Source organism: Fusarium sambucinum, chromosome II, assembly GCF_050947815.1.
Source record: "Fusarium sambucinum isolate potato_lamoka chromosome II, whole genome shotgun sequence".
NCBI lineage: Eukaryota > Fungi > Ascomycota > Sordariomycetes > Hypocreales > Nectriaceae > Fusarium > Fusarium sambucinum.
The window spans coordinates 1676098-1692570 of NC_139293.1; the positions used below are offsets into that span (position 1 = coordinate 1676098).

A 16473-nucleotide genomic window follows, 5' to 3' on the forward strand; every position below is an offset into this window, starting at 1 on the left:
CCAAGACTACCGGCAGTTGAATTCAACAACTCCTTAAAACGGTCAAGTTATAATATTGGCTTTCTTACTTGGCTTTCTTAGATGCAAGCCAAGATCAAATTGAGATGAAGTTACATGGAACAAAATCAGTCTAGACATACTACCCAAGAGTACAATTCAACTTTAATATCGTTGCCACAGTGTCTCTTTTTTGGCTCCGGCCCTTTTAATTTTTTTCAGCCGTTAGCAAGGCGAAAGCGGCCCGCAAGAACCAGGATTATCTTGGAGACAGACAGACACAGGCCGCGGTCTACTTTACGGGGTGAACCATTAATTGTTTTCTTGTTTTCTTCGCTATTCTCTTCTCTTTCTTCCCTGACTTGAAGTCATTCTATTCTATCGCTATTTCTATGCAACACTATATCCCTTCTGGTTTCGAAATGAAGGTCGTGGTTACAGGGGCAACCGGATTGGTCGGCAACGACATAGTCAAGCAATGTCTCTCCGATGCGCGCATCACAAAAGTCGTGATCCTCACACGAAAAGCCGTCACAATGGATATTGAGAGTCACCCAAAAGCCGATGTTATCATGGTTCAGGACTTTTCACGGTATTCCGATGATCTCTTACGACGAATTGAAGGATCTTCAGCCTGTTTATGGTATGTTTTTTGAGCCTCAATCCCAGTCTCAGACTGAGACTCAGTCTAGTCTCATAACCATGAGACAATACAGGGAACATAGATTAACGCTCATATAGGGCTATTGGAGCTCGTCCAGATCCCTCCCACTCACACTCACACAAAGACAAGGCCTATCTTCACCACGTCAATGTTCAACTACCTTTATACGCCGCCAAAATCATGAGCGAGCGCATCGCGCCCAGGACACCAGCTGGCCAGAAGTTCAACTTTGTATTTGCCAGCAACAAGTCAAGATCATCTTCACTGCTTTCGCTTGGGGACCCGCGCAAGCCAAAGTCGGAGGCCGAAAAGGCCTTATGCGAGATTGCAGACGCCAGCCCTGAAACGTTTAGCGCTTGGATCTTGAGGCCCAGCACCATCCTACTCGCCTCGCCAGATGCCGCCCCGAAGAAGAGACGTAGTCTTGTTGGAGGGCGATCAATTGTCGGCGTTGAGGTCTCTCACATGGCAAAGGCTTTTGTCAAAGTTGCCTGCGAGGGTTACAGGGAGCGTGTCATTGATAGTGATGCCATATTAAAGATGAAATTCATCTAGACTGGGCAGCAACTAACTATACAGTACTATGGAGATGTCTTTGTTGGGGAGTAATTTTTGTGGATTTACAGCGGGTTTATGGCGGAGTCGTCGGGGGCCGTTCTCGGGCGACAAGCCAGGCTGGGGAATAATACAAAAAGGGAGAAGCGAAGATATTAATGATGCAGGCACATCAACTCTAGTCAAGTTCGGATTCCTTCTCTTTACCATACCTTATCTAGGTACTTATAGAGTCACGATATTAATGATGTATATAGCATTCCGAGGTTGAAAATGGGAAATACTAGTCTAGCATAACAATGCAACAATTGACTAAATACAAAAGAGTCTTTTGATCTATATATTCGCATAGATACCTTATTTCATTTTGACCTCCAGCTTCCGCCATGAGCACATAACTTATTGTAACTGACAAAGCACTTCGGATCCTGACAAAAGAGCGAGAGTGTCTGTTCCGCCCTGATAAGTTACGTGTTTATGACGGAAACCAAAGGTGAAAACAAAATATAGTATATATCTAGTGAGACATTCGGCCTTGTTGGCGAGAAATAGTAGCAGACGTAACAGTAGTAACCCAGAAATACAGCAGCAGACATGACCCCATCATTTATAAGTTCCTCCAGAGCCATGCCTCAAGCAGTACTCATGGGGATATCGGGATCTGTTTCCTCATGCATGGTCTCATTCTTTTGCTTTCTTTTCGCTCGTTCTTCATAGTAATATCTGATCCTTTTATGTAACGAGAACAGCGTAGGGCGCTCCGCTTCGACAGGATTCGGGGATGCAGGAGTGTTTGATGAGGGTTCAGGGTCGCTGATTTCCATACTATCTTCTGTATCTAGTAGGACATATTCAGGTACTTCTACTTGTGTTTTGTCCTCGATGGTAAGACTTGAAAGAGCTAGCAGTACCTTGTAGTCCTGAATAGTCACTCTAGGACTCTTCAGGGAGGGTACGTGTCGACGCTGCGTCCCGGTGCGTCTGCCCGTCAACCTAGAACATATTCTTTCGCCGTTTGTGTTAGGGGTCGATACGAACCGACGCTTGTTTGGATGAATGTCGGAGTATTCGGGTGAGGGGGATCGTTCGCGCTTCATCTTGTTAAGGGCTCAATATAAAGCTTGTAAAAGGTAGGTAGAAAAGGATCTTGATGTTCAAAGTGGTAGCTTCTGATTATGTGGGAGTCCCGGGGCTTCTTTTTATAAGATCGCAGCAGCAAATTTGAGTACGAAAGTATTTTGAGTTGGGCGCATTTCCTTTTCTGCGGGAGAAAATATTGAACTTTGGTATTGATAAACTTTGACCATTTTTATCTTGCCTTGAGAAACAAAAGACAATATGTCGAAGTCAAGGTTTCCATGTCACCAATATTTGTATAAGATTAATCAAGCGTCTTGCTCTTGTTTCTTTAGAACTAGCCCAAGCTCGACTTCGTTGCTGTAAGTTAGATGATCTCCTTGACATTAAAGAAGTCCGTACTGACACTTACAGATAACTACAAAAGTTCACGTCCTTCATACCAATACCCGCTCTTATTTCTTTACCAAGACGCCCAAAAGGAAAATGAATCCCTTTGAGGGCTTCTTCCGCGGAATGGCAAGGCATGCCTTACATCCCACATTCCTCCGCATAACGGGCAACGAAACGCGCAAGAATCCCGTCCCGACTCCTATTCCCTGGTACACGCCACCACCAGTGACAACACCAATATACCATCACTGGAGAGGCGGCTTCTCCGATACTATCGATGAATTCATCTTCGTCTTCATGGTAGCAGCAAGCGTCTTCACTTGGTGCACCTTGCTTCTCATCTGGTTTCGAGTGTGGAAATCAGAGATCGAGTTTCAGCATGTTCGCCCGCTGAGGGACATAGAGGATGGAATGGGAGCTGCGTCTGAGGAGATGCAGCAGTTTATTCGGGAGCCTGTTGTCTCTTCATCCTCGCGACCTTCTGGGTCGTTGGAAGAAACACGAGGAGATTTTGTTGTTGGAGAGGATAGTGATGATGAGCCGGACTTGTAGCTGGCATGACAAAACCATGCTTCGTTTTTTTTTTACTACAATACATTCATCAGATCACTACATTTCTCCGCTTCACGAAGTGTGGCATGATTTTTCTTTATTAAGTTCAATGAGGCTTCTTCCAAGCACGCTGCGCTACGCGACACACAAATACAAACCTTTTCAACAAGTTTAATACTCGAAACAACGAATCAATATTCCATGCCGCAGTGCTCATCATGCCATTTACACTTTGTATGGAGAATACCAACCACCGTGGACCTGGTAGCAATGCAATATATAACATCAGTCTTGAACTCCCCAAATCTGCCTCCATCATTCACCAAAACATCTTCTCAGGATAACAACCTGAAAGAATCTACACTATTCACTGTCCAACAAGACACCTACACTCACTCACTGTCCAACAAAAAACCAACGCCATCACAATGGATTCCTACGTCTCTAGTCTCTTGGTCGTTTTTTTGGGTCTCGTCTCCGTCGTTGCTATCCTGGCTGTCGTCTCCGTCGCCGCATCCGCCCAAAAGCGTATGGAGAAGAACACCTACCACGACATCTACGCCGCCATCCAAGATGCAGCCACAGCGAGAAAGGGGGGCGAGACCTCCTCCAACAAGCATTCCGATGGCGAAGTAGAGGAGCAGAACGAGCCTAAGTCTATCTTTGATGAGACTTCTAAGAATACCGCGGTTTAAGTGCAAAGTCGGGAGGTTTAAGGGATATTTACTTTGAGGGGTAGCTGTGAAGGTTTGGTTGGTCAGGTTTAGGATGTGTTGGGAGATGAACGCAAATGGCAGTGGAGGACAGTTTGATATGGTTTGTTGAGGAAAGTTTGTATCACGATAGATGAGGAGGAAACTTTGGAAATTTGGAAGGTTGTCTGGTCACGAGGATGTCTTCAAACCTTCATGCCTTCACCTACAAGAAGGATAGTTGGTCCCATTCTGAATTATATCACTACAATTCTTTCATGTTTCATTCCAGATTAAACTCTGCACTCAATATTAAGAACTCTACCCGGAAATCCCTGTATTCTACGTCTAAGAGTCCAAGATGCCCAACCACTCATCTCAGTACTCGTATGTCCGCCGTGTTTCCGTTTCCCTCCTTGACTTTATTAACGATATCGTCAGTCCAGTCGCCAGGCTCAACAAGGACGGCACAGATAATATATCGCCTGTAATAGTAGGTCTATCCGTGGCGGCATGGGGTGTGTTTGTGTTCCTGGCATGCATCCGGTACATCGACTTGTTGATCAACAAATGGCGAACCATCTATCTGAACTGGAGAGCTGGACTTTACCCAGTGAATGAGGACCAAGTTGAAGGGCCGGTTGGGGAGCAGAGCCCTTTGGTGAAGAAGGTTCAAAAGAAGGTCAGGTTTTCCGATGAGAAAACCATTATCCCAGGAGCCAGAGATCCTATCCCAACATAAACACAACCACGATATGTCATACGAGATATAAACAACCAGTTAATTCTGAGGAGTGCTGTTAAGTTAATTACTCTTTTTTTCGGTAAAAAAAAAAAATTCTGGAGTATCAATAGTGTACCGCCATGTATATCATATGATACCTACAGATAATTACAATTATTCCTGCTTAACACTCATGCTGTACTTATCTAGATGACCCACCCATTCAATACTGCTCAGTTACTCTATTGAGAATTTTCATTGGCTTCGCAAAGCTCAACTCCTCCATCAAGTCCTTCCACGCAGTTTCCTGGAGCGTCTTTCCAGCTGGCTCGTACATAATCACGGGAAAACTACCAATTTAGTCAGCATATACTTCATCACTACTTCTGGGTGAACTCACGGTTTGATCTTGCCCTCGCCAACAAAACTGCCATGACTCTCTGCACCTTTGACGGCAACAGCATGGACGTAAGACCGAGCGCCTGTGGCGGCTGTTCTTCCAACGATGGGCTTGGCAATCGCCATCCAAATTTGTTCCACTAAGCTTCTGTGCCCGTCGGATCCGAATTCCGTTCCTCTGCAAGCGCCAGGATTGGGGAAGTTGACGATAACTTCTTGGGGAGAGACGTGTTGCGCAAGCTTATCGACAAACATGATAAGAAGAAGCTTGGAAATTTGGTAGTGGCCGTTACTGGAGAAATGGGCAGGGTCGTCAATCACATCCCAGATGGAATCGTTGGTTCCGGCCCATTGCGCCCAGTACGACATGTCCGAACCGACGATACCCAGATGCGCAGGTCCAGAAGTTCCGCGTTTTGTCTTGAGGACGGGGATCAAGAGGATGGCGAGTAGAGCTGTAGAGAGGTAGTTGATCTGGTGGGTCATCTCATGCTTTGACGCCTCCGATCGCTCAAACTGAGGTCTGCTTAAGCCAGCGTTGAGAATGGCGATGTCAAGACGCGGCAGTGTCTCGCACCATTTAACGAAGTTCTGGATGGACTTGTAAGAAGCCATATCAACCAGCGATACTTCGATTTTGGCATTGGGAAACTCATTGCGGAGCTTCTTTGCTGCGGCATCGCCTCTAGCTTGATTTCGCACTGCGATGATCAGGTGTGAGAGGTTAAGAGCGAGAAGCTGACGAGCACTCTCAAATCCTAGACCGACGTTTGAGCCAGTAATAAGAGCTGTTTGGCCCGATAAGTTGACGCTTTTAGGGATATTGGGAACACCCTCGATGAATTGACGGGAGAGGAATGCAAGGGGGCTGGCCTCCCAGGCGGCATTATGTTTGAGTTTAGCAGACATTGTGAAGATGAAGATGAAGTATAATGATCTATATGTCTATTTCTGTATATTGTTCCTACATTCTTATATATCTATTGTTACCGGTCGAGATGCGGACGAGTTGACGGACGAAGCTATAGTGTAGTTGAAGCTAAAAATGGTGGTGGGGTTTCACCATTTTCGTTCGTCCGTTCGGAGGCCGATACGGACCAAGTGAATCGATCACGGTAGAGATTATGTACATGTAATCATCATCGACTGACAAAATTAATCCAAGATGGAGGCTTTGTCATGCGTTTTAGAGGACACTAGAATAGTGTATCCTTAATTGCTCGCTATTGTGCGCACTCGCGATGGACCAACCTCACTGACAATGTTTCGGACGAAGTGATTGTCGGATTAAATGCGAGTTCCCCTATGCTAGCCCATCGTTCAGACGACACTTGATGAAACATCGTTCAAAATGGAGCAGATAGTTTAATGCTGTTCATAGTAATTACTAATAAGAAGCAGTCCTTGGGAATGGATTTTATCAATAAATAACTTCATTCGAATGGAGACGTAGGCAACGTAGGTAAGCTAGATTGTTTAGACATTCGAATTTGCCTAATTCGTCTCTCCTCCCAATCGTGACTGGATCTCTTTAAATGTGCGGTGATACAAGAGGAATCTCCCTTCTTACACGTGGGAGCATCCATCTTAGCTTGGCGGAATAATTGCCCGAGTCTGCACCATCAGGTCTTATCACCTATAGGATATGCATACGCACCTGAAGTCGAGAAGAATCTTCCCTATAAGAAGCCTCAATGCTGGTCAAAATCCCCGTTCTAGACCCGATCGAACCGTCTTGGCAGGGAATACTACCCCTGGACCTTGTTAAAACGTGCTCCAAAGAGGCAGCCTGACCGTCAGCTTGCCCTTCCTGTCCCTTTTCAGGTCATTCACAAAAGGAGAAACCTTACTTTTGGTCGCGAGTAAATTGCACTTGAGTGAGTGAATACGCGCCGTAAATAATGGCGTGAGCTTTGAACAGTTAATCAAACAAATACATACATCTCTCGCGCTCCCACTCTCTTTTTTCCTGGGGTACACATTCTTTTTAAACTTAAACATAAAGATAAACTATTTCGCTCTAAATTAATTAATTGATCGACCCCAAGCCTCTTTCCCCCCACGCTCGCTATTTCTCGGTTGGATCGATCGCCTTCACCCCTCGACATGGGTTCCCTTCGTTTTCTCCTATTTGCGTCCGTCGCTGCTTTGGTTTCTTGTCGCGAAGTACCCGACAACATCAAGGCTTTTAAAGAGAGCATCATCAAGCAGGGTTCTTGCAATGACCCTCTCGCCAAGGGCTTTCACAGCGCCGATGGCGACGATGGCTGTAGGTTCTTCCAACTGCCCCATTCACTATCGCGACTAGGTTAACTAATAGTCTAGCCTACGTCTACTGCGGTGACCATGTAGACGACTACAATGTGATATATCTCCAAGGCACCGAAGGCAAGCTTGCCAACATGGATATCGACTGCGACGGTATCCAGGGCAGTTCTGCAGATGATGGGCGCTGTGGCTCTTCAGGTGACACACAGTCCGTCACCTCTTTCCAGGATCGCCTTCGAACATACAGCACCAAGCAAAAAGATCTCGACGCCAACATCCACCCTTATGTTGTCTTTGGAAACTTGGGCACTAAGAAGAACTGGCCAACCTTTGATGCGCAAAAGCATGGTATCAAACCCTTGAGTATCATTGCTGTTGTGTGTGGCGAGAAAATGGTAAGCTTTGACCCATACTCGGCATAAGCATGATGCTAATCTTTATAGTTCTACGGTATCTGGGGTGATGAGAATGGTGACGATGGCGAAGAATCTATGGTGGGAGAAGCCGCCATCTCACTCGCAACAGCATGTTTCGGTAAATCCATGAACGGAAACAACGGCCACGACGAAGACGATGTTCTGTACATCGCTTTTCCTGGCAGCGACGCCGTACCAGGAGACGACGGTGCTGATTGGAACGCGACAAACTTCAAGGACTTTGAGGCGAGTCTCAGCAGTGTGGGAGACAAACTGGTAGAACGCATCAACGACACTGGAAATGGCACGGACAGTGGCGATGACGACAGTGGTGCATCTCGGGTGTGGTCTACATGGGGAATGGTAAGGCTGCATTGCATTCTTGTTATCGACACTTTACTGACACTTTACCAGGGATTCTTTGTTGTTTCGGCAATGGCTGCCATGATGATCTAGGCGTTCAGAAGGGCGCTCAGGTGTTGAGCGGGTATGAAAAGGACGGAAGCACGGGTACGAGGCATAGACGTACTATAATTCTCTTGTTGATATTGAACACTGTACTGCATAACATATGAAGCGACCATATAGACACATAGCATAATACCATTTGATCTATCTTCATGCAAACCCTGGTTCGGCAACCCGGGGCCCCAAACGTGCGAGCCTTACGTCGAAGCGAGAAATAAATGACGTGATGTGTGAGAGCTGTAACAGGTGATCTGCAATATGGAATCATTCAATTGCTGAGACAGGTGATAGGTGGGAGTTTTAACAGATGAATGATCTGCAGTATGGAATGCTTCAATTGATGAGACTCTTCTGATTGAAATATGTAGTAGATAAGAAAGGAAATGGAATGCTTTCCCGTACGCTATGATATACACGCTAACTATCCGCCGACTTCAACGGTCTTTTTACAACGCCATAGCAAAACCCAGTAGAGAACTGAAAATACCGATCCAGAACACGTTGAGAACTTGCACTCCAGAAGCGGTGTTTGCTGGAGTATCTCCCATCGTGCCCATACTTGTCGGCCGCGTCGCCTCGACCCTGACATTATCCACTTCGCTGTCCTTGTTGGGGGTATAAGTACGCGATTCAAAACCGCACGACTTCATGATGATATCCATGTCTTTTCAAGTCAGTATATTTGACATGTCACTTTCTATGGGTTCAAACTCACTGTTTTGCTTGTGTCCATCCACGACGATGCAGTTTTGACACAATGCTGCGACCTTGGCCACATCGAAACTCTTGTTCAAACAGACACAGTCTCTTTCTGGGTCGCCCTGATCCGGTGTGTTTGTCTGTAGGCTACTGTGCCATGTACCACTCGCCGTTTGCGATTCCTCCTCTGAAGTCCTTGAAGTTTTTGAAGTCCCCGAAGTCGAGAGAGTAGTCTGTGTCGCCATTGTTGTGTCCATAAGCATAGACGCCATCGTGGTACGCCTTTTCGTTGAAACTTGATCCACAGTACTTGAAGTTTCCTCCGTAGTCCAACTCGATAGCGATGTGGTGGTACTCTCTTCAGGAGTGAACTCGGGAGGGAATGATGTCGGCGCAGCTCTGATGATTGAAAAGCTTCTCTTGTCCAGCGAAGGAGGTTCCACGGCCAGCTTAGGAACCCACTCCGAATTTACTTGTCGCTTCGACATGCGTTGACCATGAATATCACATTTTGATGTCAATTCGACGATTGGGCCGCAGATGGTCACACACATCAACGGGATGTCGTCCACCGGTAACACGTCCGCGACAGCAACAGACAAGAGGCCATAGATTGCGGCCTGCCTGGCCCAAGGCAATCTCATATTGATGGCGACTGCTTCTCCAAGGGCGCTTAGGATGGGGCTCTCTCGGATAAAAGAGCGCGCAAGTAAGCGATGGTGGCCCGGACTGTAGGCCTCGAAAAGACAGGACGGAGTCGAGTCGTTTCCTGCAACTCGATACTAAGAAACGGTATATAAGCGAAAGGATATATCCTCGTGGCAAGCACAGGGATAATTTTAAAAAAGGAATGAAAAGAGAAGGTGATACAGTTATGGTAAAAGAGTGTACTAAGAAGAGACGAATGTGCTACCCGTTCAACAGGCAGTGAAGGAGAGAACAACGAAAAGGATCTCAGGAAGACTGGAGTACAATAAGATCTATGGGAGCGCGAGCCATGGCCACGGTAACTGTAAGGGCCCCTTGGGCTTGAGCTTGGGTTGGTGAAACACGGGTTCCCACATGGTACCTGAGCGAGAGTAAAGTTCTGTGTCAAGTCGCGTGGAAAAGGTTCAATGTGACGTTGGGATAACGCAACTCGGTCAAGGGTCAACAAAATCGAGAACGTTCTAGCAGGGGGATATGACAGCTAGACTCAAGAAACATGTTCACCGGGGGTGGTATTCCGGTGATAGTTTGTGCTTTGCTACAGCACCTGTTGAGAGCTGAGACGACTGAAGGATGGTCTGAAACAGGGGTGGTTGAACCTCTCGTCTCAGGACCACGACGACGAGAGGATAGGTGGAAGATCAGCCGTAAAACAACTCGTTACGAGAATAGATAGATGGATAGATAAAACAGACTTTCGCAGATCCAACGGAAACAATCGTCAGATATGGATAGGTTATCACCTGCTCCAACTTTACTAATCGGCCACCGAGTCTCGATATAGTCCGTCGCCAATCAGCCAATCAATCAACCATGAAACAGTCACCAACTGAAATTATCATAACAGGAATCTTTGCTCTTGCATTTTCAACAGCTCTAAATCTATGTCCGGTAAACCTCTTTACCTATTCACGCCGTCGTGTAAATCGCATCCCCACCCCATCCATTGATATATCTTCCTCGCCGTGTCTCATCAACCACGTCCATATGTCATTTCATGCTTATTAAAAACGGTATAATCTTAGCCAACAGTCGACGCATTCATGCAGAGAAGAAATCTAAAAGGTCGGCCGTTGCAAAATGAAGCCTTAAATCCAGATAAGACATCTAGAAACGGTGCTGGCGACCGACACTCTCGACGCGGACGCCCAGCTTAACCATCTCCCGAGAATCGATGACACCGCGGCCATCAAAGACCCAGCGAGGCTTGGCCATGCTCTCAGAGATGCGGACCCAGTCAACACGCTCCTTGGGCTTGTACTCCTCAGAACTTCCCATACCAGTGGCGAAGCCGCTCTCCTTGCTCTCACGCTCCTGGATGCAGTCAGGGCAGTCGTCCTCACAGCTGGGCTCAATGTTGAAGCGCTCGAGAGGGTCATGGCTGGTGACATCAGGTCGCTGGACGAGATGCTTATGGAGAGCGAGGAGCTCGTTGGGGCTGCCACCCTCCTTGAAGGGACGAGGGTCAGACTTGGGGTTAGGCTTGCGGCCAATGGTCTTGGGCTGGACGGTAGGTTGAGGAGCAGGAGGGGGAGGAGGCTGGTTGCGGAACTCGTCGAACTCAGTAGCGATGATGATGGCGGTACTCTTCTCACAGGCGTCGTAGGCATTGCCGTGGACGGTGATGTTGTGGCCCTCAGCAAGGGGACCGAGAAGCTCCTTGATCTCAGCCTTGATAACCAGAGGGTTACAGCAGGGGTCAAAGACGGCGATCTCACGAGGACGCTCCTCGAGGAGGGTCTTGATCATCTCAAGAGCGGGAGCCTCACGGGTGTCGGAGGTGTTCTTCTTGAAGGCAAAGCCAAGGATAGTGACCTTCTTACCGACAAGGGTGTTGTTGAGGCACTTGATGACACGGTTGGAGAAACGGTCACGGGCGTACTCGTTCATCTTGACAACCTGGCGCCAGTACTCAGCGACCTCGGGAAGACCCATGGTCTCAGCAAGGTAGACGAGGTTGAGAACATCCTTCTTGAAGCAGCTACCACCGAAACCGATACCAGCCATCAAGAACTTGTTACCAATGCGGGGGTCAACACCGACGGCCTTGGCGACCTCATCGACATCAGCACCAGTCTGCTCACAGACGGCAGAGATGGAGTTGATGGAAGAAATACGCTGGGCCAGCATGGAGTTGGCGACGAGCTTGGCAAGCTCGGAAGACCAGACGTTGGTGGTCAGGATACGCTCGCGAGGAATCCAGGCGTTGTAAACCTTGACGAGAGCCTCGGCAGCCCGCTTACCAGAGGGGGTAGGGGCAGAACCGATGAGAATACGGTCAGGGTAGAGGAGATCGTTGACGGCGGTACCAGCAGCCAAGAACTCGGGGTTGGAGAGAATCTCGAAGTGAACACCGGGGCGGTGCATGTTGAGCTAGATTCCGCGGTTAGCATTTGACCGTTATCTTCGCTGTAGACGTTGATTGTGTGCTTACAGTATCAGCAACGAGCTGAGCAGTTCGACAAGGAACAGTAGACTTCTCAACAATGATGGCACCCTCACGGGCGTACTGAGCAACGACACCAGTGACGGCCTCGAAAGCGGTCATGTCAGTGGCACTGCCGGCACCAACACCACGATACTTGGTGGGTGTGTTGACGGCAACAAGGACGACATCGGCCTCGCTGATGTGCTTGGCAACATCGGTAGAGAAGAATAGGTTGGGCTTGCGCTCATTGATGGTGATCTCGCCCTCCTCAGCGGAGGAGCCCTCGCTGTCGGTGGTAGGCTCGCCGGAGATCTTGCCAGGTCGGCCACCATCACGGGCGATTCGGACGATATCATGCAGACCAGGCTCGTAGATAGGAGGGTGACGGGAGTTCCAGCGTCGGATACGGGTGACGTCTCGGTCAACGACAGTAACCTGGATTTGGGGGTTCTGGAAAGCAACGACAGCAGCAGTAGGGCCACCTGTAAACAGCTTGTTAGTTTGGCTGAACTCAATTGTGCAACCCGGCGGTGTATGGTCCCCGAGGACTCGATAAGCGCGCAATCATGATATTGAACGCATTATCTCGACTCTCGCGAACTTGACAGACGCTCTGCTTGCTGCCTCGCGAGAGGCCGCTGAGGGGCGTTTGCTGCAACTTACCGACGTAACCAGCACCAACACAGCAAATGCGGCGGACCTCGATGGGTGCCTCCTGAGTGCCGTTTGAAGACATGATGATTAGAATTGGTATGAAAGGATATTACAGACGAGGTAAAGGACAAGCTGTAGAAAAGATGCGCGCAAACGAGGTCACGAATCGACACACGTAAAATGCTAGCGAGTGTGAGGGATCGGAGAGAGTGGGAGGGAATGGGGAGGTTTATAAAGGAGATAGGATGGGAAGTCACAGATGCAAGGGAGGCTAGAAAAGATATTCCCACCCGATTTCATTCAACGTTGCAGCTAAGCTAATGGGAAAAGGGGGGCACTCTATCTCTGGGGGAGGGAGAGAGAAGGCAAGGCCGGTGGAGGGGCAGCCGCTGAAGCCACGCAACGATTGGAACTATCTGCCCAGAAGAAATTAAGGCGGTGAGGTATTCCCATTAGTTTCTGCCCGCCAAGGGATGGATGAATACAGTGACTATTGTACAGTAGCGCGGCATGTGTTGACTTGATTTAAGTCTCGACTGGGTTGGTCAACTTGGATGGAGGGGCAAGCAGGGATGGATCTTCAGGGATCCCAGGGGCACATTCTCAACGGAGGGGAGGCTCGATGCAGGTACCACGACCACCATAACCTGCTGAGAAGAGTACTTCTGGGTGTAGAATCAGGAATTGGGATCGAGAATAATGGATAATTCAACAGAGCATTCATTGTACAGTGTTTAGACACGGTGATAATCCCCTCCTACAAGGCTGCGCAAGCCCCTCCACTCCCGCGCAAACCAGGTCCCTTCAAATACTACCCCCACATGGGTAGCTCTCGTGGCTAAGCTTATAGTTATGGTATAAAAAAAAAAGTACTTCAGGAAGGTAAGTATTTCGTACTAGATTAGGTTTGGATGAAAGGTTTGACGGTGAAACAGTGCACTTTTATCGAGACAGACTCCTCAATTCCATTCCTGCTCAATGATAATGAGGTTATTTCTCGAGTGGATACTGTAAAGAAGGTCAAGGAAGTTTTAATTACTGCCACCAACTTGTCTACAGCCAATACTTCTGAATCTGTCGGTAGTCCAATGGCTCAGACAAGGAAGGAACGGGTAAGGTCCACACCCTGGTTATGCACTGTCCAACGCACTGTCCCTCATATCACTGAAGGGAAGGAAGGGAAGGGACGGGATTGAGGACATTGACTCTTCGCTTCCTGTTATATTCCCTGCAATCATTTAATGGGGAACTGACCAGACTCCAGCTGTTTCCTGCGGACAGAGACGATCCCGCCATCGATTCACGATTGCAGGGTGCACAGGGCAATGCTGTCATTACAGCAATTCCCAGCACCATCACCTACAAAACAGATACCTTCAGCCTCGTTCGTGTGCTGACCGACTTTAACAGAACTTGGTGTGCTCGTGAAATCGGAACACGAGGTAGCTGCAGAGTTTTCGGCGGCGTGCCCCCTCCGTACATCGCATGACAGCTGCTGTCCTTCACTAGATGTCCATGTTCATTCCTGCAAGGCTGACATGATTTGTAGATCAACGAGTCAAATTTGAGGTGGCCGAGATTTTGACCAACCGACAGACAGGGGGTTTCGCTTTCCACATACTGTAACGAGCTGTTACAGCGAATACGTAGCCACATCTTGGCTGGTGCGTGGCATGGTATGCAAAGCTGATGATAATGATGCAGCTAATGGAAACATAATCGAGACGGTGAAGGCATTTGCTATGCATGTCTTTTGCTGGTACGTATGGGATGAAGTTGTTCAAGACATTGGATGGCTGAACAGATTTCTAACTGGCACGCTAGAGAGGCATTAACGCAAACCCATGGTCAATGTCTCACAGGCGGAGACAACTCGATTATCAAGCGAGAAAGAGTCTTACGACCCCTACAGCTTTCATATCCTACCAACGATAACTAATTAGCCACCGCACCGGCGAACAGCCAGAATGAGTGAGCGGCCGTCGCGATTCGTCTTAATTAACACGATACTCGCTGGGCCTATGGAGTATGGAGTTTAGCGTCTCAGGGGTAACTCGAGCACTTTCCGATGCCCGTCATTTCTGTTAAAAAAACGGAGTCTATCCGAACAAGGTGCCGCCGACCTGGAGGGTAGAAACAGGCACTGTGCTAACTCGGCCGACTCCGTGCCTGCGTGTGTACAACGTAGTAGACATTTTTGAAAGGACAGAAATAGAAGCAACAAGTAAGTCGCTGACATTCTCCTAGTCCTTTGCAATCGCGAGCCTTAAACCATCTTTCTGGAACCTCTCTCGAATACGGGTACTTTGCCTCATGAGGTACATATGAGGCGACGCTTAATTTGAGTTTGCGCAACTTCCCGCAATCCTTACACGAGATATCGTGATCGACAAGGCTGCGACGCGTATGGGCTGCGACAGCAAGCCTTGCCTTCGCATCCGACTTATCAAAGTCGCAAGGAATAGACTTCCTTTTCGAGGATCTCTATATGCGAGGGCCAACAGCAATCTAAACTCCAAATGAGCTGCGGCGAGATTACTCTGGGTACTCCGTACTGCCAGGAGCTATTTGTTCGCTTTTCTTCCGCAATCAAGTATCCGTGCTATCGATGAGGCTAATATCTAACCTTGCTGCACTGGCCCGAGCAAATGATATTGCGGCTGAACGCTACTTTGACAGCCGAGTGGTTATGTTTCGCTAATAGTCTGGAATAGCATGCGCTTTACCAATCCGCTAGTTAGACTATATACACCAGAGGGTACGAAGTCTGCTAGATTACTTGTCATTAAGCATAAGTTCATGTTAGTTGATATGTCAGCACAGTGGCCTTACTATGTTGATACATGTTTGCTTGAGCCCCAATTACAACCTGGTGAACGTGCAATGAAGCTAACAGACCCTTGCAAGTAATTAATCCCACTCGATATATCTAACTGTTACCGGTGTCATGATGCCAGGGGATCAGCTGCGTCATGAGCTTTTGCTTGCATGGGGCAGGTGAGCCAAGACGGGAACATGACGGGGACTTACACGGAAGCTGTAGGCCGCATTTGTGACAGTAAGACTTGTGTGTACACAGGGAATGGTGCATATGGCCGTGATAATTTGGGATTCTGTGTCATGGTGGTGGTTCGGCCCGTCAAATCCATCATGGTTCGAGGTCGCTACGCCTTGTTAGCATATCGGCCGGTTCCATAAACACCAGACCATCTGATGTTAACCGCGAAGCGACTTCGTCTCAGCCGCCAAGAGCCAGCCGACTCGTTAGACAGTGTCTCGCTGTTGATGAACATTCCACTTCGCTTGATCAAAAATACCGGGAATGCGAAGTACAATTAACAAGGAAGAGGCGCGGTTTTCTGACATGCCCTGGTCAATTATCTCCATCATGGAACACCCTGAATACGCGGCATGGCAAATACTACTACCACACCAGTATATCGTTTTTGTTATTCATCATCGGTAACAACAGCCTAACAGAGGACTGGTTTATATCTCTAGACTGTTGATCATAGGTAATCTGTCTTGTCGATGAGGGTCAATATCCTACGTGATAAGCCACGCCGAAATCAATCTAATCTCTTTCGCAATCAATCAGCAATACTTACGACCAACTACCTGACCAGGGACTGACTGAATTAATTATAATTTTTTTCTGAAGTAATGCCGCTCTAGTTTTGGTTAAAAGCTGACTTATTAACTCACAATGGCGCCACCATAATTTTATGCCGATAGCTTCCGTCTCCTAATATCGGCTCCCTAGCCAGGAGAAACAAGAG

At 47.9% G+C, this 16473-nt stretch overlaps 9 protein-coding genes across 9 annotated transcripts; 5 read left to right on the forward strand and 4 right to left on the reverse strand.

The window, feature by feature from the left end:
• Positions 1–419: 419 nt before the first annotated feature.
• On the forward strand, positions 420–1216 carry FSST1_007346 (uncharacterized protein; the record flags this gene model as incomplete). Its single annotated transcript, XM_083224120.1, has 2 exons — positions 420–640; positions 739–1216. The coding sequence occupies 2 exons, from the start codon at positions 420–422 to the stop codon at positions 1214–1216; spliced, it is 699 nt and encodes a 232-aa protein (XP_083083307.1).
• Positions 1217–1848: 632 nt separating this feature from the next.
• FSST1_007347 (uncharacterized protein) lies at positions 1849–2313 on the reverse strand (the record flags this gene model as incomplete). Its single annotated transcript, XM_083224121.1, has 1 exon — positions 1849–2313. One exon carries the CDS (start codon positions 2311–2313, stop codon positions 1849–1851), a length of 465 nt encoding a protein of 154 aa, XP_083083308.1.
• A 466-nt stretch (positions 2314–2779) lies between these two features.
• FSST1_007348 (uncharacterized protein) lies at positions 2780–3238 on the forward strand (the record flags this gene model as incomplete). Its single annotated transcript, XM_083224122.1, has 1 exon — positions 2780–3238. The coding sequence occupies one exon, from the start codon at positions 2780–2782 to the stop codon at positions 3236–3238; it is 459 nt and encodes a 152-aa protein (XP_083083309.1).
• A 428-nt stretch (positions 3239–3666) lies between these two features.
• On the forward strand, positions 3667–3933 carry FSST1_007349 (uncharacterized protein; the record flags this gene model as incomplete). Its single annotated transcript, XM_083224123.1, has 1 exon — positions 3667–3933. One exon carries the CDS (start codon positions 3667–3669, stop codon positions 3931–3933), a length of 267 nt encoding a protein of 88 aa, XP_083083310.1.
• Positions 3934–4291: 358 nt separating this feature from the next.
• FSST1_007350 (uncharacterized protein) lies at positions 4292–4672 on the forward strand (the record flags this gene model as incomplete). Its single annotated transcript, XM_083224124.1, has 1 exon — positions 4292–4672. The coding sequence occupies one exon, from the start codon at positions 4292–4294 to the stop codon at positions 4670–4672; it is 381 nt and encodes a 126-aa protein (XP_083083311.1).
• A 205-nt stretch (positions 4673–4877) lies between these two features.
• FSST1_007351 (uncharacterized protein) lies at positions 4878–5962 on the reverse strand (the record flags this gene model as incomplete). The annotated part of the gene is made up of 2 exons (XM_083224125.1): positions 4878–5004; positions 5055–5962. 2 exons carry the CDS (start codon positions 5960–5962, stop codon positions 4878–4880), a joined length of 1035 nt encoding a protein of 344 aa, XP_083083312.1.
• Positions 5963–7159: 1197 nt separating this feature from the next.
• On the forward strand, positions 7160–8193 carry FSST1_007352 (fungal chitosanase of glycosyl hydrolase group 75-domain-containing protein; the record flags this gene model as incomplete). The annotated part of the gene is made up of 4 exons (XM_083224126.1): positions 7160–7322; positions 7379–7716; positions 7765–8100; positions 8152–8193. The coding sequence occupies 4 exons, from the start codon at positions 7160–7162 to the stop codon at positions 8191–8193; spliced, it is 879 nt and encodes a 292-aa protein (XP_083083313.1).
• A 458-nt stretch (positions 8194–8651) lies between these two features.
• Positions 8652–9548, reverse strand: FSST1_007353 (uncharacterized protein; the record flags this gene model as incomplete). The annotated part of the gene is made up of 2 exons (XM_083224129.1): positions 8652–8869; positions 8921–9548. 2 exons carry the CDS (start codon positions 9546–9548, stop codon positions 8652–8654), a joined length of 846 nt encoding a protein of 281 aa, XP_083083314.1.
• Positions 9549–10719: 1171 nt separating this feature from the next.
• FSST1_007354 (uncharacterized protein) lies at positions 10720–12776 on the reverse strand (the record flags this gene model as incomplete). Its single annotated transcript, XM_083224130.1, has 3 exons — positions 10720–11985; positions 12047–12522; positions 12704–12776. The coding sequence occupies 3 exons, from the start codon at positions 12774–12776 to the stop codon at positions 10720–10722; spliced, it is 1815 nt and encodes a 604-aa protein (XP_083083315.1).
• Positions 12777–16473: the final 3697 nt, after the last annotated feature.